This window comes from Ahaetulla prasina, chromosome 2 (assembly GCF_028640845.1).
Source record: "Ahaetulla prasina isolate Xishuangbanna chromosome 2, ASM2864084v1, whole genome shotgun sequence".
NCBI lineage: Eukaryota > Metazoa > Chordata > Lepidosauria > Squamata > Colubridae > Ahaetulla > Ahaetulla prasina.
This window is the reverse complement of record NC_080540.1, coordinates 64788576-64813460: the sequence shown is the minus strand read 5'-3', so window position 1 is coordinate 64813460 and position 24885 is coordinate 64788576. Positions and strand designations below refer to the sequence as shown.

General features: G+C 35.9%; 1 protein-coding gene across 1 annotated transcript in view; it reads left to right on the top strand.

Moving 5' to 3' along the window:
• The window catches only part of CACNA2D3 (calcium voltage-gated channel auxiliary subunit alpha2delta 3), a 688395-nt gene that overhangs the window by 163233 nt on the left and 500277 nt on the right, over positions 1 to 24885 (top strand). The window contains exon 3 of the mRNA XM_058170578.1: positions 19588 to 19704. Within this exon, the coding sequence (XP_058026561.1) occupies positions 19588 to 19704 (117 nt within the window). The remainder of the gene's footprint in view (positions 1 to 19587; positions 19705 to 24885) is intronic.

Here is a 24885-nt window from a genome sequence, read left to right as displayed (position 1 = left end):
CTCCCCATCCAGACCCGTACGGCCTCCAAACACCAGGACAGCACTTCGATAGCTTCGTTGGGGTGGCCCGGTGTGGAAAAGTACAGCTGGGTGTCATCAGCGTACAGCTGGTACCTCACACCGAAGCCACTGATGATCTCACCCAGCGGCTTCATATAGATGTTGAACAGAAGGGGCAAGAGGATCGACCCCTGCGGCACCCCACAAGTGAGGCGCCTCGGAATCGACCTCTGCCCCCCTGTCAACACCGTCTGCGACCGATCGGAGAGATAGGAGGAGAACCACCGATAAACGGTGCCTCCCACTCCCAATCCCCCCAACCGGCGCAGCAGGATACCATGGTCGATGGTATCGAAAGCCGCTGAGAGGTCTAATAGGACCAGGGCAGAGGAACAACCCCTATCCCTGGCCCTCCAGAGATCATCCACCAACGCGACCAAAGCCGTCTCAGTGCTGTAACCGGGCCGGAAACCGGACTGGAACGGGTCTAGATAGACAGTTTCATCCAGGTGCAAGGGAAGCTGATATGCCACCATACTCTCTACAACCTTCGCCGCGAAGCGAAGGTTGGAGACCGGACGATAATTACCTAAAACAGCCGGGTCCAGGGAAGGCTTCTTGAGGAGGGGTCTCACCACCGCCTCTTTCAAGACGGTCGGGAAGACTCCCTCCACCAAAGAAGCACTTGTAATTGCCTGGAGCCAGCCTCGTGTCACCTCCTGAGTGGCCAGCACCAACCAGGAGGGGCACGGGTCCAGTAAACACGTGGTGGCATTCAACCTTATTATGATGTATTATGATGTATTATGATGTATTATGATGTATTATGATGTATTTATATGAAAGTCAAATGAAATTGAAATGGAATAGGAAGAAAAAGAAGATGATTAAAAGATTAAGATAATGTTTGTATCTGAAAAAGGTGGTGTGAAAAACAAATCTGAAGTAATATATTGTTTTTAGTAAAATGGTAAAATGATTAATAGGGAAATAAGAAATGATAAATTGGTCCACCTTAGAAAATAATTGACATTAAGAGATAAATGTGAAATATCAAACTACAATAAAAAATAGAAACTAAGGATGGAAATGACTGTTTAAATTAAAGGGTTTCAGTAGGAAAAAAGGAAATAAAAGAAAAACTGACGATGATTTACAAATGTGGAGATTTTGAGAAATATGTGTGATAAATGGAGAAATAAGATAATGAAATGAAATAAGATTAAGATTGGAAGTTAGGGTGGATGGTAATATTGATTATATATTAAATATTAAGTAGAGATGAAAAATAAAAAGTAGGAAAAAAGAATATTATAGCAGAAATTGAAATATATAAATTATATTTGGGAAATACGTTATAAACTGTATAATTTTTTACTCGATCAATACTTTATTCAGAAAAAATGTACTGTTTGTTTGTTTATATGTTTGTTTGTTTTTAAAAAATATATTTTTTAATATAAAAAAATAAGTTTAAGTCTCCAAGACCAGACTGGCCACATATGAGAAGAATTATGTCACCTTGAAACTCCTTTCTATCATATTGGAGAAATCGTGGAGGATAGTTATACTTCCAGAGGATGAGAAGGACAAATACTGTTCAGAAAGTGGAGGAGGGGGGGAGAAAACCTAGGAATATCTAGACCAGTCAGTTTGATTGAAGAAAAGTCCTAATTTTGCTTGGTATTAATGTTGCTAATGTTATTAAGTAATTGGCTTGTGAGCATTTAAAAAAGAAGGACGACTTCGCAAAACACATCATGGATTTATCAAGAACAAGTAATGCAAACCAACTTGACCTCTTCTTTCTGTCCTATATTCCTGTGATCTTCTCCTAAAATAAGACCTTTTGCTTAACTTCTGGCTATATTTCTGGTGTTTATGCTACTAATCTGCCCCTCAACTCTTCAGACTAGCAGATTATGGGAATGATATAATTTATGAGGCAAGGAAACTCTGAACTTTCAAAGTTTTACCCCCTAAATTATTATTTATTATTATTTTATTTATTTATTTGTCAAACATAACAGTATATATAAGTATAAGCATGAAATAACCATACGAATTGGATACAATCAAAGGAACATTAGGACAGGAACGGTAGGCATGCTGGTGCTCTTATGCATGCCCCTTACAGACCTCCTAGGAATGGGGAGAGGTCAATTGTAGATAGTCTTTGGTTAAAGCTTTGGAGATTTTGGGAAGAGACCACAGAGTCAGGTAGTGCATTCCAGGCATTAACAACTCTGTTACTGAAGTCATATTTTCTACAGTCAAGATTGGAGCGGTTCACATTAAGTTTAAATCTATTGTGTGCTCGTGTATTGTTGCGATTGAAGCTGAAGTAGTCTTCGACAGGAAGGACTTTGTAGCAGATGATTTTATGAGTTATACTCAAGTCATGCCAAAGGTGGCGGAGTTCTAAATTTTCTAAACCCAGGATTTCAAGTCTGGTGGCATAAGGTATTTTTTTGTAATCAGAGGAGTGGAGAACTCCTCTTGTAAAATATTTCTGGACACGCTCAATTGTATTAATGTCCGAAATGAGGTATGAGTTCCAGACAGGCGAGCTGTATTCGAGAATTGGACTATCAAATGTTTTGTATGCTCTGGTTAGTAGTGTAATCTTTCTGGAGAAGAAGCTACGCAAGATTAAGTTTACAACTCTTAAAGCCTTTTTGGCGATGTAGTTGCAGTGGGCTTTGGCACTTAGATCGTTTGATATGAAAACTCCAAGGTCTTTGACGGGGTGAGGGTCATCTACAAGGTAATGTCCATGAAACTTGTATTTAGTGTTCTGATTCTTTTTTCCAATGTGTAAGACAGAGCATTTGCTGGTTGAGATTAGGAGTTTCCAAATTTTTGACCATTCTGACACAAAGTCAAGGTTTTTTTTGAAGGGTAGCTGCATTGTTGGTAGTGTTGAATAGTTAACCTCATCGGCGAAGAGAACACAATTACTTATAATATGGTCACAGAGGTCGTTAATGTATAATATGAAGAGTGTTGGTCCTAGAACGCTGCCTTGGGGGACACCGCTATTGACAGGAGCGGGATTTGATAGGGCACTGCCTATTTTGACCACTTGTTGTCTGTTTGATAGGAATGCTGTTATCCAGTTATGGAGGGTCCAGAGATGCCGTAAGGTTTTAGTTTTAGAAGTTTGTCATGTACCACTGAGTCAAAAGCTTTACAGAAGTCTATGTAAATTGTATCTATTGCTTTGCTCTGATCAAGATTTGTAGTCCATATGTTTTTGCAGTGAAGAAATTGTAAATTACAGGATAATTTTTTTCTAAAACCAAATTGTTTATTAGAGAGTAGGTTGTTTGTTTCAAGGTGGAGGGTGATGGATTGGTTGATGATTGATTCCATTACTTTGCAGGTGACACAGCATAAAGAAATTGGTCTGTAATTTTCAACTAGGCTGGGGTCTCCTTTTTTGAAGACAGGGATGACCGTGGCTAGTGACCATAGTTTGGGAGGAGAGCTGGTCCTGAAAGATTTTTCAAACATTATGCTTAGGGATTTTGCTATAACAGTGGAAAGCTTTTTTAAGAAGTATGCACATAGACCATTAGGTCCAATAAATAGAGATGGTTTCAGTCTGCGGAGGGCCTTTTCTACATTATCTTCTGTGAAATCTATTTGTGTTAGATTGTTGTAATTATTATTGTTACGACTGGAGAATTTTGGGTATGAGCCATTACTGTTAACAAAGACTGAGCCGAAGAATGTGTTAAAGAGGTTTGCTTTAACTGTTTCATCATTACATTCTTTACCATTAGATACTTTTAGGGGTGGGATGGATCTCGAGTCTTTAAGTTTGTTGTTTACAAAATTATAGAATTATCTGTTACCTTTGTCTCTGCTACTAGTGAAAGATTTATAACATGTTAATAAAATCTCTTACTTTCCATTTGCATCAATTTTAAGATTAAGTGTTCTTGCATTGATTCATATTCTGGAATAATTTATTCTCCTTAATTACATATAAATTTAGCTAAATTGAAGTATAGAGATGTCTTTTCTTATCAAACAGAAGTACTCTTTTTTCCTCTTTCCTTTTTTCTTATATTTGCTGATAAAATTGGACTTCTATGTTGTCTCACAGTAATTTTGAAAAACAAAATAGGAATCTCTCCTCTTGGAAGTACATTTTGGAAAGAGATACAATTGTATATAACATGAAGTATACAATTGTTGATACACCAGGAATATTTTTTTTTATTTGTCACAACATTATATATAAGCAAATACAATGAAAGAAAACAATAGGACAGGAACGGTAGGCACTTTTGTGCACTTATGCACACCCCTTATAGTCCTCTTAGGAATGGGGTAAGGTCAATGGTAGACAGTTTTTGGTTAAAGCTTTTGGGAGTTTGAGAAGAGACCACAGAGTCAGGTAGTGTATTCCAAGCATTAAAAACTCTGTTACAAAAGTCATATTTTCTGCAATCAAGATTGAAGTGGTTAACAAAAGTTTGAATCTATTGTTTGCTCTTGTTTTATTGCGATTGAAGCTGAAGTAGTCTTTAACAGGAAGGACATTGCAATAGATGATTCTCTGTGTTAAACACAGGTCTTGTCAGAGTCGGCGGAGTTCTAAATTTTCTAATCCCAGGATTTCAAGTCTGGTGGTATAAGGTATTTTGTTGTTTACAAACGAGCGGAGAACTCTTCTTGTAAAATATTTCTGGACTTGTTCAATTGCATTAATGTCAGATATGTGGTATGGGTTCCAGACAGGTGAGCTGTATTCAAGAATAGGTCTAGCAAATGTTTTGTATGCTATGGTTAGTAGTGTAGAGTTTTTGGAAAAGAAGCTACGCAAAATTAGGTTCACAACTTTTAGAGCCTTTTTTGCTATGTAGTTGCAATGGGCTTTGGCACTTAGATCATTTGATATGAAGACTCCGAGGTCTTTAACAGGGTGAGGGTCATCTGTAAGGTAATGTCCATCAAGCTTGTACTTGTTGTTAGGGTTCTTTTTTCCAATATGTAATACTGAGCATTTACTGGTTGAGATTTGAAGTTGCCACGTTTTAGACCATTCAGATACAAAGTCAAGGTCTTTTTGAAGGGTAGTTGTATTGTTGTATATAATACAACACAACTACCTATTTATACCTATATAATTTATAATTTATACCTATATAAATTGTAAATAAATTTACCATTTAAAATTGTAAATTATACAATTGTATTGTATAATTTATTTCAGATATGCATAATTTTGTGCCCTCTGCATATTTTGGAGGTTAACTCCTTTGGCATTGTCTATTCTCCTTCTCACTGGCCCTACTAGTTGAGTTTGAAAGAATTTGGAAAACAGTAGTTTGCTTACTGCTGATCTTTTTCTATTTTAAACTTTTAAGTTCAGAATTCACACTAATTGAAAACTGAATTATAGTTCTTTTACATTATATTCTTTATTGCAAGACCTAGATCTTCTTGTACTAATACATTATGGATCATTGTGTCCAATGGAGTCTGGAGATGACACTATTTCCTACATTGCAGTCACAATCCTACTGTTTCTAAAAGTCCTGGGTAAATGAAAAGGTGACATTGAACAGCTGAGGATGAGTGCCTTGCTTGTGTTGTAAATGATTTCCTATATACAATCATGCATTGAACAACTTTTGAAACAGTGCTGAATTGACAGTCTATTATGGAAAGACTGTGCTTTGTTGCTGTGTTTTATGTCTCTATCTGAATATTGGATGATCTGAATTGTGTAGTAACTGCTGATTCACTCCTTATCTTTTCCATATTTCTTCCTTAATTGATTTTAATGAAGGGAGATGCTGACAAACTCAGAGATTACAGCTCTTTAGCTTCTTTACAAGACCATCACAGAGAGCAACATCGTTATCTCCAGTCTTTAATTAGAAAACATATCCACAAAACTACCTGTTCAAAGAAGATCACCATTTACCCTTTATGCTGACAAAGTAGAATCAGTGATCTAAACAACATTATTTTAATAATGTGTGACTCAGTCTACTCTAAAACGAAGTTTTGGAATAAATAGTTATAGAAACATTTCTTTTAAAGTATAAGAAGACTTCATACAAGGAAGCACTACCAGTTCTATTGTTTGAGGGCCTTCCTGGGTTAATGATTTCTGATTTCATGGTTTCAAGTGGAAACCATGGCCAGAAAAGCCTCAACTTCAGCTTTAGTTTTTGTCCTAAATGGAAGAGAAAGATCTCATGAGGATGATCCCTTCCCTCATCATTATTTATTTGAATCACTGCAATGTATGTACATAAGGTTGCTTTTGAAGACACTTAAAATCTCAGCTAATCCAGAATTTAGTGGCCTGTTGTTGGTTGGTGCTTATCATGCAGATGTATTTCATCTGTATTACATGTCCCACTTTGACTACCAGTAGATTTCTGTACATAGATCACAATGCTAGTTTAACTGATAACTTTTTATGGCTTAATAGAATACAGATATAACTATGGAATCAATTCAATGTATCTATTTAGGGAAAGCTACCTATATTGTTTGATTCTTATTGTATTAATCTTAAGAAGACTTAGCGCCTATAGCAACATATAAATTTGATTGGGGAACATACAATAAATATTTGTCATGGAGCTGTGCCTACTTACGACTCCTGGAATGCATTGCATTTATTAAAAATATGCATTTGGTCTTTATATTTTGCATATTTATTGTAAGAAATCTTGCAAGCAGAACTGTCATATGCTTTATAAAACTGTCTGATTTGTTAAATTGTCTTATTTGTGGGGAAAACTATGGTATTTGATGAAATATATCAATATGGCTTATTTAATCAATTATAAAAATTGCAGTGAAAACTATGCAGAAATAAATAAGGGAAATATCTTTTACTTAGTTTGATAACATAACTTTGGGACCTGAAAACCATCACACACAGAGAGATGCATCAGTTTGAGAACCATAATAAAACCAATTATCTTTGGAGGTCTTGGATGTTACTGAAAATTATCATATAAAATGCCTCCAGTATAAATACAGAATTTGTGCATTTTATTAAAATGAACACTGTTTCATTCTGGCTATTATCTTTAACTGCCTTTCTCTGGAACTGGATACTGAGACATTTTTTAAAAAATGAAATAGGATCTTTGTTTGGCATTTCAGATTTGCACTTTTCAGGAGTAGCCACAGGATACATTGTCCAGTGGAATAATTGATAATCGGAGATAGGATCCGTTCATTATATTGAATAATCATAGCATAATATATTAGGTCTGTGCAAGGCTTCAGATCTGAAAGTGAAGTAGATGTCTTGAAGTATTAACTCTGCAGAAGCTCATTTAACACCTGGAAGCTGTGCTTCTTCCAGGATTCTTACCATGTATTTTTTTTTTTTATTTGCATTTATATCCCGCCCTTCTCCGAAGACTCAGGGCGGCTTACACCATGTTAGCAATAGTCTTAATTCTATTTGTATATTTATATACAAAGTCAACTTATTGCCCCCAACAATCTGGGTCCTCATTTTACCTACCTCATAAAGGATGGAAGGCTGAGTCAACCTTGGGCCTGGTGGGACTCGAGCCTGCAGTAATTGTAATTGCAGGCAGCTGTGTGTTAATAACAGACTGCATTAGCAGCCTGAGCCACAGAGGCCCATTATAATCTATAGATAAAATATATTTGGTATAAGAAGTTGCAGATAAATGTTACATGCACTCTTCCAAGAATCTTTTTAACTGTGACTTATTTATTTATTTAATCAAATTATATAACTGCATGTCTCAACAATGACTCCAGTTGGTAGATAGTGATAAAAATAAAAGAAATACATATACAAAAATCAAAACACATAGCAGCCAAAAAAACCCCAACAATCATCCGTATTCTCATGAATAGTGTTGTTTGGATGGTTTTGTTAACTAGTGAGAGCTGGCTTTGTTGGGAAAGTGCAATATACAAGTATACCAAATAAATACATAATATTAGTATTAAACTGGTTTATTAATTCACTACATTTGATTGCCTGAACACCCCAAATATACAATGAAAAACACTTCAAAAAGGTCAGTTAATTTTTTTTTATAGCCAGCTGCTTATTTTTTTATGCCAGATAGATCACTGATGCTACATGAGCAGGAAACCTGTGTACATCAAGACAAATGGAAATGGACAGACTGACTTTGGAACTTAAAGATATGAATGAATCAGAGTATTATGAAATCTGGAACAAATTTTATTATTGGCTCGATAGGAGGAGGAATGCTGGGATAAAGGAATATTGATGAGCAAAGTTTGCTATTCGAAGTTTTTATATTAATTTGCTATGATAGATATGATTGAATTAGATATCGATGCAACCTACATAGATGAAAGAATATATATAATTGAAATGTGATAATTAGTGCAAATTTGTATAGAGATAAGGAAATTTATTAATTTTAAGGTAAAATTTGATGAAAATTTTTAAACCGGAAATTTTTAAACCGGAGACACTATGTCCACTGTTTTTAATTTATATTATTTATAAAAAAAGAAAAAAAAAGAAAAAGAAAAATGGACTTATTCACATGTGACACTGAGCCATATACCAAAATACTTGAATTAGTTTAATAATTTTAGGTTGTTTGTTAAATTTGATTGTTTATTGAGGCACCTTGAAATTATGTTTGTTCTTAATCTAGAGATGATGAAGAATATAAATTGAAACTCACACTTGCATCAGTTTACAACAGAAATAGGATTCAAGAGAAATATCTCTGAGAGAAATATAAGCAAGTGTGAGCTATGAATATACAGTAGAGTTTGATTACATACAGTATTTTATATATTAAATTAATAACTAGAACTGTTTAAAAAGTTTGTGACTTACTATGGTCAAACAGTATGGGGACATTGCCAATATTACTGCTTATATCAGTATGGAAAATTTGATAGTTAGATAGTCTAACTCCATTAGTTGCCTAACAGCAGAAATCTAATCATGATTAAGAAATGTAGCCTTGTAAATTCATTGTTAGTACAGTATACTTCCAAATAAGTATGACCCTTTCTTGAAACTTTTTCTTGGGCTCATCACCCGTGCGCTCTCACAGAGAGGGACTCCTCAGGGTGCCGTCAGCTAGGCAGTGTCGTCTGGCGACACCCAGGGGAAGGGCCTTCTCTGTGGGGGCTTCCGCCCTCTGGAACGAGCTCCCCCCAGGACTTCGTCAACTCTCGGACCTTCGAACCTTCCGTCGGGAGCTTAAAACACACTTATTTATGTGCGCAGGACTGGACTAGATTTTTAAATTTTTAAATTTTAAAATTTTAAATTTATATCGATTTTAATTGGTCTTAGTATTTATATTAGTTTTAATAATTCGGCTGTTAGAATAAGTTTTTTACTTGTGTTCTTAATTTGTATTTATATGTTCTTTTTTATATGCCTGTGAACCGCCCTGAGTCCTTCGGGAGATAGGGCGGTATACAAATATGATTAAATAAATAAAATAAATAAAATAAATAAATCAACAAGAATTCAACAATGATTCCAAAATGTTTGACTCTGCATACTTTGACTAAGCTTGAACCGGGCTTAAGATCACACTATGACATGGCTTGGTAACAATCCTTATTTCAAACTGTATGCCATAAAACAGTAGGTTTGTTTTCTTGTCAACATGAACGTATAGTTCTTCCTTATAGCCTTTATAATTTAATTCTGGCATTGCTTTCCATTACTTGTCCCGTCATTTAGTAGACTTTTGCCGTTTGCTTCTCAAACTTAAAGTGGAGGGACTGTCAGTTGTTCAACTAGCTGATTTCTTTGCCCTGAGAAACTCTGGCTCTTAATTCCCATACTTGATGAAGAAGGATCTATCTGGACAAAAAGATCCAGATGAGGGACGAAGAATTCTTTTCATTTCTCTAGCTTTCATTCATACACACATATGTCTCCAATGCTCTGCGTCCTGATTTCAGGGAATAAAATATTATTCGGCGATAGTTTGAATGGCTTCTATATTTTGCATTTTATGTGAAATTTACTACATCTATTCACTGTCTAATTTGTTTCTTATTTTGGACATTCTTTAATTTGCTCCCAAAGAACAACTGAAATGGTATGTGGGAGTGGCCTTGGGATACAGGGCAGAGATGCAACTAAGAGAACTGTCAGACAAAAAGGAAGCTGAGTCTGCAGCAGGAATGTGGTCAGGGCAAGAGGCTTAGAGGGAAAAGCCTGCCTATTTTATTGACTATAAAGGAGATGGGAGAGAGGACGAATTTTCATATCTGCAAGATTGTGTTAATGCAGCTTTACAATAAAGTAAAATTAGCTCATGTGGTCATGTTTCTGGACATAAGGCTGTCAATACTCTGTCCATAGAATTTGATGCCCTTCCTGCTTGCTTCTCTCCTCTTCTTGTTCAGAAATACTTTTTACATGCACAAGGATACATTGAGAAGGTGAAGTTGTAGTGAAATATGTTTTTATGTACAGTTTTCCAGTGGACATTATTTTCTGATATTTTCTAATTTTTAAAACAAAAGTTTGGTGGCTTGTACACTATTTCATTTTTTTTAAAAAATGTGCAAAACTTCTCCCACAAGTTTATAATCACACACAACTAAAAATATGATCCAAGTACAAGAATAACATAAACATTTTTGGGAGTGAAAAAGTGTTTCTTTTTTCTATTATATGAAATGATGTGGCACAATAGATTCTGTAGAATGAATGTGTGAGCACTTGAGTATGCAGGGTTTTTTTCTGACATGATAAATGTTCTTGGATAGTAAAGAATGCCTTGCCAATGCTGATTCTACTAACAAAAGGATGTGATAGTTGAATATTTTTGTGGTGCAGCGGTAGTTGGTTTGCACTTGTTTTTCTAGCAGCTGTACATATTTACACAGGGAATGCAACAGAGTTTTGATATGGCCTTAAATTGCAGACATTTAATTTCTTGTGTCATTTCTAAGTAATTATTTTATGATGACTTTGAGTGTCTTTTAATAATTGAAACAGTAACAATATATAATGCAAATATTATTTATTTTTTTAAAAAGTGCTCCCTACACACCAATCTCTAGAATCACATATATAATTGAAATGCACTGATTCAGTTTTCCCCCCCTCCTGTGCCTCCCTCAACCTTCAAGTCTGCTCTAGAACAGGGGTCTCCAGCCTTGGTCCCTTTAAGACTTGTGGACTTCAACTCCCAGAGTCCGTCAGCCAGCTTTGGTGGCTGAGGGACTCTGGGAGTTGAAGTCCACAAGTCTTAAAGGGACCAAGGTTGGAGACCCCTGCTCTAGAAGGTTGGGGAACCATTCTGGTGGTGGATTGACCTGTGGTGGAGGTGATTTGTCAAAATACAGGGTTAAGAGTTATATCATAGAGAACAGTCCAGATGACCTTGGCCCCACCCCAATCTGCAATGCAGCACTTGTTGGCAGATGTGCCAGGCTTGGTCCGAAATATAGAACCAGACCTTTAGTCTTCTGAGCAGCTTCTGAGGTCCTACATGTGTTGTCCTTTACCGTAAATTACCGTAAAGCAATCTAAACACAAGGTCCAGTTGATGGCTCATGACTAAATGGCCACCATGCAGAATTATAGACTTTTGAAAACAAACAAACAACCCAAAAATCACAATTGAATAATGTTGAGTCTGAGATGTTGAGTTAGCTGAAAAACAAGGAAACAAAAAGTGAGAAGAATAGGTTAAGGCTGTTTTCTTCTTCCTAATCATCTCGAAATGTGTCAGGGTGCTGGGTGTAAGAGAGCTAAGATAAAATATCCTAGTGGAAGTCATGGTTGATGAGTTCATTGGATGAAACTCTATTAAAAGAAGTACTCTAGCTGGAAATTGAAATTGTTATCATAGTGTTCATTTTTCTTGTATAGATATACTGAGCGATGGGTACAAATTAAGCGAGTTCATTTCTAGCTCCTTTTCACTGGTATAGTCCTTCCTTTCCACGTTACCAAATTTTAAGGGAGGCTAATTGCTAGCAAAATTATTTATAAGAATGGAATATGTTCACTGCAAGAAATAAGCAGCCTTCTAATTTCTTGACCTATCAATTTAATAAGCACAGTAGTCCTTTAAGACAGTTGATTTAGATCTTGATTTTTAAAAGAATCCTTGATCTCTGAAGTCCACACAAAACTTGTAATGGAATCAATTCATCTTTCATCTTGCCACCTTTCACCAAATTCAATGTATTCAGCAGAGCCATTTCTCATCTTCTTTTTTCTTTAAAATAGAACTTGGACTGTATAAAAACCAGAATCTCCATTTTCAGAATCACTGATTGGATATAATCAAAACTACAGAAGCAATAGAGCGATGCTTATCATTTATTATTTAACATTTTTTCTTTGATTTTAGCAATTGAATATTGATGTCTTGACTTCAAATTATGTTGACAATAACTTGCCCATTTTTATCTACTGTCATATTTAATCAAGGAGGAAGAAAACAGCTATTGATCTTAGATAATACTATCAAAGCATGACATTTATTTCTTGATGATGAAAAAAAAACCGTAATGTGCAAATTGAGGGAGAAATAGCTCAGCCCCTGATGTGTTCCATTGGCATAGAAAATGGGCAGGTGGAAGGAGAAATACTCTCATTAAAGTAATCTAGCATAGTGCCATTTTTCTCTCATATCAGAGCTTGTTAAATTTTGCTATTGGGTGCATGCAGAGAGGCTAAAAAGTCCATCTTTTAAAGTAGGAACTGATTAAATATTCTCTTCTTGCTGCTTAGCGTTTTGATTTGTTTTAGAAAATGACATGTAAAGGAAAACTTTAAACAACAGAAGTGAGTTAAGCTTCTTTACTTTTAAAATATGAATTTGAAAAAAAAACCAAACCCCAGTGAGGGAGCTACTTCCAATAAAGGAAGATTATACTTCTCCCATGGATACAATAGATTTAAACTTAATATTAATCGCTTCAATCTTGATTGCAGAAAATATGACTTCTGTAACGCTTGGAACACACTACCTGACTCTGTGGTCTCTTCTCAAAATCCCCAAAGCTTTAACCAAAAACTGTCTACTATTGACCTCACCCCATTCCTAAGAGGACTATAAGGGGTGTGCATAAGACCACAAGCGTGCCTACCGTTCCTGTCCTATTGTTTCCTTTCATTATAGCCAATTAATATAGTTATTACATACTTATGCTTATATATATGCTTATATATTATATAGTTATTTTCATGCTTATGTTTATATATACTGTTGTGACAAAATAAATAAATAAAATAAAAATAAATAAAATAAATGGGATCAGCCTGGGCAGTTGATCTCAGGTTGGCATGTTCTGAATCTCTCCAATTAAGTAATATAATATCTGGGGAAACGGGAAACACCCCGTTTGTTCTCAGTTACAATGTTTGCCCTCTGAAATGAGCTTCATGCTGATGAGACTCCCACCCTGATGGCATCCTAGAAAGCCTTAAAGACATGGCTACTTTCCCAGGCTCTGGGGCTCCTATTAGATCTTTGAGAGTGTTTTTATTTCCTTTTTATTTCTTTCATAATTATTGTATTCTATGCCATATTCTGTTGGCTTTAATATACACTGCCAGTTTGGAGGCAGGTGGTGCCTAAATTGAATAAATTAAGTAGAATTAAATTAAGCATTGGACTATAAAAATAAACAATTTAACCATAGGTGCGTAATCATAACCATTCCAAAATGACAATCCAACAGAAGCTCAAAATGATCTTTTATCACTTACTACTCTTGTCTTTCTTTGAGGCTGAGACCATGACTGAGTTCACATACCACACTAAGCCACAATGTTATTTTTATTGTATCATAGCATGCTGTGCAAACCCAACCTTTGTAATTTAGTAAACAACCTATGGTTAAGCAAGATCTGAACAAGATCAACAAGTCAAAAAGGACAAATATAAAAAGTGGAAAGAGGGGCAAATAACTAAGTCAGAATATCAGCAAATAGCCCGAGCCTGTAAAGATGAAGTGAGGAAAGCTAAGGCTCACAATGAACAAAGGCTAGCGACAAAAGTAAAAAATAACAAAAAAAGCTTCATCCAACATGTTAAAAACAAGAAAAAAGTCAAGGAAACAATTGGCCCATTGCTGGGAGAAAGTGGCAAGAAGATGACAAGCAACAGGGAGAAAGTAGATCTACTTAACTCATGTTTTGCATCTGTCTTTACACCAAAGGAAAAAACAATCCAACCTATCAAAAACAGCACTACAAAAAACAGATTAGAAACACAAGTTAAAATAGGGAAGAAAATGATAAGTGAACACCTGTCTACCCTAGACGAGTTCAAATCACCAGGACCGGATGGATTACACCCCAAGGTTCTGAAGGAACTGGCAGATGTGATTTCAGAACCACTGAACTATATCTTTCAAAGATCCTGGAGCACAGGGGAGCTGCCAGAGGACTGGAAAAGAGCTGATGTAGTTCCCATCTTCAAAAAAGGAAAAAAAAACAGATCCAGGAAACTACAGACCTATCAGCCTGACCTCAATACCAGGGAAGATTCTGGAAAAGATAATCAAGCAACGAATCACCGAACACCTAGAAGCAAACAAAGTAATAACCAAAAACCGACATGGGTTTGTCAAAAACAGATCATGCCAGACTAATCTTATCGCATTCTTTGACAAAATGACAAAATTAGTAGACCAGAGGAATGCTGTTGATATAATTTACTTGGACTTCAGCAAAGCATTTGATAAAGTAGACCATAACCTACTACTAGATAAAGTAGAAAAATGTGGGTTAGACAGCACCACCACCAGATGGATTCGTAACTGGCTGACCAACCACACTCAATGTGTAGTCCTCAACAGAACTACATCCACATGGAGGGAAGTATGCAGTGGAGTACCCCAAGGCTCTGTTTTAGGCCCAGTACTCTTCAACATCTTCATCAATGACCTGGACGAGGGGATAGATGGGGAACTCATCAAATTTGCAGATGACACCAAGCTGGCAGGAATATCCAACACTCCAGAAGATAGGCTCAAGTTACAGAAAGATCTTGACAGACTTGAACATTGGGCGCTATCTAACAAAATGAAATTCAACAGTGAAAAAAGTAAGGTTCTACATTTAGGCAAAAAAAAATAAAAATAAAAATGCACAAGTACTGTATATTTGGTACCTTGCTCAATAGTAGTACCTGTGAGAGGAATCTTGGAGTCCTAGTGGATAACCATTTAGATATGAGCCAGCAGTGTGCAGCAGCTGCTAAAAAAGCCAACACAGTTCTGGGCTGCATAAACAGAGGGATAGAATCAAGATCACGTGACGTGTTAGTGCCACTTTATAATGCCTTGGTAAGGCCACACTTGGAATATTGCATCCAGTTTTGGTCGCCACGATGTAAAAAAGATGTTGAGACTCCTAGAGTGCAGAGAAGAGCAACAAAGATGATTAGGGGACTGGAGGCTAAAACATATGAAGAATTGTTGCAGGAACTGGGTATGTCTAGTTTAATGAAAAGAAGGACTAGGGGAGACATGATAGCAGTGTTCCAATATCTCAGGGGTTGCCACAAAGAAGAGGGAGTCGGGCTGTTCTCCAAAGCACCTGAGGGTAGAACAAGAAGCAATGGGTGGAAACTGATCAAAGAAAGAAGCAATTTAGAACTAAGGAGAAATTTCCTGACAGTTAGAACAATTAATAAGTGGAACGACTTGCCTGCAGAAGTTGTGAATGCTCCAACACTGGAAATTTTTAAGAAAATGTTGGATAACCATCTGACTGAGATGGTGTAGAGTTTCCTGCCTGGGCAGGGGGTTGGACTAGAAGGCCTCCAAGGTCCCTTCCAACTCTGTTGTTATATTCTACACCTTATATTATATTCTAAGATGAATGCATGACCCCACTTATTTATATGGCTCTATATCTTTTTGAACTAAGTGGGCACACTTAGCATTTTGAAAGTATATGGCTGTGAATGGTCTCACAAAATGGCTAGTGGGAGATATATTCATGTCTACCATGATGTGGATTAAATTCTAGACATTTTCTACTTTTCCAAGTTAATAACTACTTGGAAAATCCCTTCAAGGTCAAGGAGTACAGCTGGAATTTGTTAATGTAACAGTTCTCACTAGCCTCATTAGGGAATTGCTGGTATTTAAATGCCAATTTTGTTCTTAACAAAGTAAAGGCTAAACTGTATAATGAACAGTTGATGGAGCTAGGTATGTCTGGTCTATCAAAGAGAAGAATTAGGAAGGACATTATAATGTCTTCCAGTACTCAAGGAGCTATCCTAGAGAAGCGGGGATTGAGTTATTTTCCAAGGCATCAGAGGGCAGGGCAAGAAGTGATGGGTGGAAGGCTGTTAAACAGAGATGAATCTAGAAGTAAGGATAATTTTTCTGACAGTGAGAACAATTAATCAATGGAATAGCTTGCCTCCAGGAGTTGGGTATGCTCCATTGCTGGAGATTTTCAAAAATAGACTGGACAACCATTGGACTGGGATGATATAAGGCAGGGGTCCCCAACCCCAGGGCTGCAGCCCACTACTGGGCCTTGGCCCGTTCGGAACCAGGCTGCAGAAGTGATGTGTTAGTGCACGTGCGCAGCTCAACTTGCATGAGCAGTGGGCAAGCACGTGTGTGCGCACAGCTCCATTTGTGTGAAAGGCAGGTGCATGTGTGACCATTCTCTCTCCCTCCCCCATGCTGGTCCTTATACCACTGGTATAAGGTCTCCTGCCTTGAGCAGGTGTTAGACCCTTCCAGCTCTAAGATTCTATGTCATATGTTCTAAAGATGATTTCCCCATTTTTCATTTGTCTTTTAAAGCAGGATACCACACCTCCAACACAAAGCATTGCTTTTTAGCTATCCAGTATTCCAAATTGTAAGATTATGGGATTTGGGAACTTTCTAGTAAATAAAGTTAATACTGTAGACTGCGTTTGGATTTTGAATGTCCCTTTTTTAAATTAACCAGATGGAGGACTGCCAAGTGTCTGTAGGCACATTCTTACCCACTGGTACCATATTATCTACCTAAACCTTGGTAGTAATTATCTAGAAAATGTCAGAGATGGTACACCTGGCATCATTAGCATATAGAACTTGTGACTTTAATACACAATATCAACCTTTCCTTCCAAAGTAAACCCTTGCTTTTCTGTTGGCATAGGGCCAATGAATTCCTCTGAGCTGTATTCGTCTGTTGATAAGCCTCTAAATATAATTTACAGTTATGAAAATGATAATTGTTTAGTAATAAAAATAAGATATATCCATCTTCTCTTCTGCTATTTAAACAATGGCATAATCCTCTTAGTAAAGCTGGACAAAATGACTCATTAAATATGACAGTCAACTGAAGTGTGAATGAAACAATGGATGCTCCTGAACAGCAGAGCATTGTGTGTCCAGATAGCCGAGTCCATCTGCATGCGAACCACATACTATTTTTGGCAATAGCATTGATTCTCTGCATCAGAGAACTTCCACTTAAAGAGAAAAACTAAATTCCTTTTTGCAACAGGAGCCTTGGGCCACATTTTTTTGTTTGTATTTTTTTTTTTTACTGAGATTTGCTGGGAGAGTTACTGGTAATTTTTCTCTCCACCATCTGATGCCAGTAGCTTACCATCCAACATGTTGACTATTGAAATCTTTTCAGCGGAATGGCTTCTGCCCCATATAATCTGCTAACCCAACCATTTGTTATATAATCTCCTTTTTGCTATTCAGAATATTCTCACATGCCATCCTAATTTGCTTGTGAGATTTATCTTCTTTACTAGCCATAAACCATAACTGACAACAAAATTGGAAACTCTACACTCTTTATTGCATGGACAATTATAATGAACAATAGGAATAGAGTTAGTCACTGAGGCATGCAACTAGAGTTCCTTTATAAAAAAGTATTGGCAATGAAATCACTGTTCTTCCTTTAACAATTGATCATATTTGTTAGGATGGCCAGTTGCAGACCTCACTAAAGACAATTATAAGGTCCTAATCCTTTTATTTGATTATCTTTGCTATATTTAAAGCTTTTCTTTGGAATTTTTGTATATGAGAATATTTCAAGGCATTCTGCAGATGCTTTTTTAAACAGTTTTCCTACTAACTGTCTATCAGCTGTGCTCTTAAGTCCAAAGCCCAGCATAGGAAGTAGGTTTGATGATATATGAATTAGATGTATGTTGATATTCATAACAACATATGTCAGAGTTGAATTTCAGCATAATTAGGATATTTATTTATTTGATTACTTATATCATCCATTATTATTTTTACAAATAACTCAAGGTGGTGAGCATATCCAACATTCTTTCCTTCTCCTATGTTTCCACAACAACAACCCTGTGAGGTTAGTTGAGCTGAGAGAGAATGACTGACCCAAGGTCACTCAGCTGGTATTTATGTCGAAGCAGGACTTGAACTCACAGTTTCTTGCTTTCTAGCTTAACCACTAGACTGAACTGGCTTGGTCTATGCCTTGGATATGCCTTGGATATTAGCCTGCATTACAAGAAATTGTGGGTATCAGTAACAAGGCCTATGTATCTTAACTCTTATATATTTTGGTGAGTAACCATAAGGGCAGTCAAAAGCAAAACCCTTAACAAATGCTTAAATCTAAAAGAAAATAGTGCAAAAGAAAATGGGTATAAGTCAAACACAAAGAACAAGAAGTCACAATAGTCTCTAGAAAAAGATAGAGGTAGGATTGAACAAAAGAGGAACAAATCCATTTACGAAAGTTGGAAGCCCTTATTCTATTTTATGCTAAGAAATTAACACAATTAAAGTCATAGAGCAGTACTAATGAACCAGGAACAGTATCATAAATAAAGGTCAAAACACGGTCTCATTAATCAGAAAATGGATTGTACCTTACATCTTACAACCCTACAGATGGTGTAGGGTTTCCTGCCTGGGCAGGGGGTTAGACTAGAAGGCCTCCAAGGTCCCTGCCAACTCTGTTGTTGTTGTTGTTGTTGTAGTAGTTGTAGTTGTAGTAGTAGTTGTTGTTGTTGTTGTTGTTGTTGTTGTTGTTATTATTATTATTATTATTATTATTATTATTATCATTATTATCTTCAAGACCAGGGATTTCAAACAACTCCATTTTGAATGAAGGAGTTATACACAAAATGTTTTGAATTCAAAGGCTCTTAAGTTTGAAAAGCCCTGTTTGGGTTCCAAACAGCTGTCTGAAATGTGAAATTGGCTATTTTGAGCTTGAGAATCTTCCAAATTGATCAAGACAGACTGCTTCAGATGTGAAATGAGGCATTTCAATTTTGAGACAGGTCATTCTAAACACAATTTTTTTTTTGCAAATTTCTAAAAGCATGAAAATGGCAAATGAGTCCATAGATAGGACTAATCACAGTTTATGGTAAATATGTAAATTCACCCTAACAATAAAATTACTTTTGCTTTCATTCAACTGCATATAAGTATCTAAAACATTTCAGGAATGAAAATATTTCTTAAATGTGGGATTATACCGAAACAATTAATTTATTCTTTCATGAAAATTGCTATTGCAGAAGTATCTGTAACATATACATGAAAACAATGTTTTGATACTTCTCTTAATGCATTCCTTTTGTCTTGCAGAAATACAAGGAATATGAAAAGGAGGTTACCATTGAAGAAATTGATGGCCTTCAACTTGTGAAGAAACTAGCCAAGAATATGGAAGAGATGTTTCATAAAAAGGCTGAAGCTGTCCGGGTAGGTAGCAAGTAGTGTGAAGCCAAAACCCTTCCTTATATTTCTCAGAAATCTTCACCTCCAAAATAAGATTCCTTTTTGGAAGTGGCATGGAATTTTCTTGCATTTGCAGGGGTAATGGGATGCATTTTATTGTCCAAACAGGTATATATTGAAAAAATAAAAATGTGTTGAGTTCTTTCAACAGCTTTCTACTAGTTAGATATTCCACAAAGCAGCAGTCAACATGATCTGGTATCACATCACATTGTTTCTAAGCTACTCCAGGGAATAGAATAGAATAGAATAGAATAGAATAGAATAGAATAGAATAGAATTTTTTATTGGCCAAGTGTGATTGGACACACAAGGAATTTGTCTTGGTGCATACATTCTCAGTGTACATAAAAGAAAAGAAAAGATATGATCTAGTAGAAAGTTATGGAAAAGACCTCACAATTCACTAAAAATAACATAAGATTTTGTTTTTCATGTTTTAAAAAAGCAAGACTTGTGTTAAACTCTGAGCCACCTTGTAGACTAGCATAATGAAGCAGAAAATACAATGAAAATTTCTCAGAACTTTTTCTCCAATTTATTTTAAGGATAATTTCTCATGCTCACCTACTGAATGATCATAAATGGCTCACTGCACTTTAGTTTAGGGTAGCACTGTGTGAATGTAAAAAAAGTTAGTTGATTTATATATATACCTTGATTTATGTTTTGCTAAAGTGAAAATGTTGCTTTTTTGATAGTATATTTCCCCTTCACTATGCATTTTAAATTCTTGCTTTATACATCAAGGGTCATTTGCATATATTTAGAAGACTTTGAACAGACTTTCTTCAGTAATGAAGGTTCTTGCACCTGTTGTCTCCTATAAATGGTACATACTTACAATGTCCATAGCCGTCAGCTTAGTCTCCTGTTATCAGCAGTTTTTGCAAAACAAAAAAAACCTCAAGAGACTAGGACTTGAAATTAGTTGTCAGAATTTACCTGCTCATAGAAGTGTATGAATTATTTTGAAGGCTATGTCAACAAGAATAGGTACGTGGTTTTTGAGTATTGCTATTTCTTTTTTCCCTATCTTGATCATAGAATTTCCTTATGAATTAGATATTGTGAGTTTTTAAAGATTATTGTAAGGTTTATCTTACTTGAGGAAAACAATTGAAATAGGAAAGAAAAGGCGAAAGATTAAGTGGTGTAATAAATAGGTCTCTTCTGTGTTGTAATTATGTGAGAGTACAGAAAAAAACCCTGCAAAAATATGTTTGATATAGAATTTAATTTTGCCTTTTATTTTAAGAAGAACAAGCTTTTAGACTTGTAAAATTATGTTTAAAGTACATGGAAAATCCCTACTGAAATCTCTAAAGAGCAAATGTAGATAGACCTGTAATAGTTTACATTTTACAGAATTCATTTTCTTTCTTCATAAGAAGCAAAATCAGAATAGGTGGCATAAAAACAAAAATAGAACAAAGACAAAATGTAAGCATTCTTATTTATTTTTTTATTAAAATATGTGCGGTCTTTGGAAATAAAGTTTCTCTGCTCATTTCTATAACTAATATGTAAATCATTCTGTATGAAGTTTGACAGCAATCAATTTGGAATTCCTGTTCACTTTTAGTTTTCTGTTTTTTTTAATCGGAGGATACATTCACAAAGAGGTGTTTAAAAGTGGTATACTTCGGCATACTTCTATTTTCTTGTGAAATGGTACAGGTATTTTGCTACTTTCATTTTGGACTACCCTGTTTTCCCCAAAACAAGACATCCCCTGATAATAAGCCCAAACGGGCTTATGAACGCATGGCAATAAGGCCAAGTGCTTATTTCAGGGTTCAAAAAAAATATAAGACAGGGTCTTATTTTCAGGGAAACACTGTAGTAGCATGGAGATACTGAGCAAATACATTTTATTTCCACCACTCCTTCTATCCTCCATTTAAAAATAAACTTCCAAATCCTTCCTTCCTTCCTTCCTTCCTTCCTTCCTTCCTTCCTTCCTTCCTTCCTTCCTTCCTTCCTTCCTTCCTTCCTTCCTTCCTTGAAATTGAGTTAACGCCCTGATAAATTGAAAGACAAAAAGGACAAGTATAAAAAGTGGAAGAGGGCCACATAACTAAGACAGAATATTAGCAAATAACCCAAGCCTACAAAGATGAAGTCGGGAAAGCTAAAACTCAAAATTGCAACAATAGTTTTTAAAAAAAGAACTAAGAATTGCGACAGTCAAATATAACAACAAGAACAAAAGCTCCTTTCAACATGTTAAAAAACAAGAAAAAAGTCAAGGAAATTTTTAGTCCGTTAATGGGAGAAAATGGCAAACAGGTGATGATCAACAGGGAAAAAGAAATGCTTAATTCAGTTTTTGCATCTGTCTTTACACAAAAGGAAAAAAACAGTCCAACCTATTAAAAACAGTACCATAAAAAATAGATTAGAAATACAACTTAAAAGACAAAAAAATTGTAAGAGAGCACCTGTCCACCTTAGACGAGTTCAAATCACTAGGACCAGATGGATCCCCAAGGTTCTGAAGGAACTAGCAGACATGATCTCAGAACCACTGAACTATATCTTTCAACGATCCTGAAGCAATGGGGAATTACCAGAGGACTGGAAAAGAGCTGATACAGTTCTCATCTTCAAAAAAGTGGGGGAAAAATGGATCCAGAAAACTACAGACCTATCAGCCTGACATCAATACCTGGAAAGATTCTGGAAAAGATAATTGTGCAATGAACCTGTGAACACCTAGAGGCAAACAAAGTCATAACCAAAAGCCAACATGGGTTTGTCAAAAACAGAACATGCCAGACAAATCTTACTGCGTTCTTTGACAAAGTGACAAAATTAGTGGACCAGATAAATGCTGTGGATATAATTTGCTTGGACTTCAGTTAGGTATTTGATAAAGTAAACCACAACCTACTACTTAATAAGATAGAAATATATTTGTTAGACAGCATCACCACCAGATGATGCTCCAGAAGATAGGCTCAAGATACAGAATGATCTTGACAGACTTGAACATTGGGCACTATTTAACAAAATGAAATTTAATGGTGAGGAAAGTAAGGTTCTATATTTAGGCAAGAAAAACCAAGTGCACAGGTATAATATAGGTGGTACCTGGCTCAATAGTAGTAACTGTGAGAGAAAGCTTGGAATTCTAGTGGACAGTCACTTAAATATGAGCTAGCAGTGTGCTGTAGCTGCCAAAAAGGCTAAAACAGTCTTAGGCTGTATTAACAGAAGGTTAGAATCAAGATCACATGAAGTCTTAGTACTGCTTTATTTTATTTTTATTTTTTATAAAAAGTTTTATTTTTACAATCATATCAAATAATTCATCCAATGTACAGTTATATACAATTAGTCGGGCTTGCCCAGTCACCACCACCCTTTTTAACACTCTTCCCTCTTCTACCTTCTTTTACTTTCCAAACCTTCCTCTCCTTCTCTTATCTACATCCGCTCCTCCCTCCACCCTACACCTTCCTTCTCCCTCTACTATCCCTCTTCCTTCCTCTTCTCCTCTTTCCTACCTCCTACTCTCTCTTTTCTCCCTCATCACCGTTCTAAAATGGTAACTATGCAGACCCGACCCTACATTAATTATATTTCTTCAATAATCCCTGTACATTAACCATCACTCCATCTCTACCAAAACCCCCAATTCCCTCCCCTTACCCCCACCCCCACCCGACTTCCCAGAACAAAATGCAGGGTATCAAAACTAACAATCATAATCCAAAATAATTCCTAAATTATAATCTCTAGTCACACCACACTTAGTCACACTCTCAATTCCCCTCTCCTTCAAAAATATATCTAATACAAAATATTTCCTAAATTTACTCATATGCTATTCGATATTTTTTTTATCTGATACTTATTTTAAATATAATCAATCCACATTTTCCATTCTAAAATATATTTTTCTAGTATATAGTCTTTCAAGTAAGCGGAGATTTTTGTCATCTCTGCCAGATTTGATACTTTGAGTGTCCATTCTTCGATTGTAGGTAATTCTTCTTTCTTCCAATACTGAGCAATCAAAAGTCTTGCGACTGTTATTAAGTTCAAAATCAATTTAGTCTCTATAGCTGTATAGTCCATAATTATTCCTAGTAGAAAGAACTGCGGAGTAAACTTAATCTTCTTTTTCAAAATATTCTGCATGATCCACCATACTTTAATCCAAATGGTAATAAGTAACATCTTCACGATCGCATCTCCAACATTTAGCAAGATCTAATATGTGTTTCTTGTAAACAGGTAATGTCATTTTTAAATTGTTTCAAATAATGAAATACTTCTCTTCTCTTCTGCGGTGAATTCAGGCCGTTAACATTCCAAGATAATAGTTTAATTGCCATTATCGGCCGAAGGAAACTTTTGGAACACCAGCCGCAGATCACATTTTACTTTAGGCCTTGCTCCTCCCACTGTTTCCGTTGTAGTAGTTGCCAGTTGTTGTTGTGCCTTCATCTCTTGTTCCTTGCGTTTAGCAGCAGCTCTTGTCAGCCTTTGTTCTTTTGAATCTAAACCCGTCGTAGGTATTTCCAACACTTGTAATAAATCTTCTTCCATCACAATCTGTTCTTGTACCTGCTTCACTTCTCTTTCCTTCACTTCAGCCTCCCTTCTTCTAGCTTCCAATGGGGGAAGACTTCCAACTTTTAATACCTCAACATAAAATTCTCTTGCTTTTCCAACCGTATTGAAACGATGTACTTTCCTGCATAATATACTATTATACCAGTTGGAATATCCCATCTATATTCAATCTGATGTTTTTAAGTTCATTCACCAGGAAGGCAAATTCCTTCCTAGCCCTTAACATTTTGGTGGAATTTCCTTTAATATCAAAATATCTTGACCAGCAATCTGAATCTTCTCCCCTTATATGAAGCTTGCAAAATCTGATTTCTCACTGTTCTGTTTGTAAAATAAATAACAACATCCCTTGGCAACTTTTTTGCCTTGCTATCCAAGAATTCACGATATATTTTATCAATTTGATAAGCCACATCTGCTGGACGAGCTGCTAATATCTCAGCAAATACTTCAGAAAAATTTCCTTAAATTCTCTTCCTTATTTTCTTTCAAACCTCGAATTCTAAGAGCAAATTCCATATTTCTATATTGTATCAAAACTATTTCATCCTCTGTTTT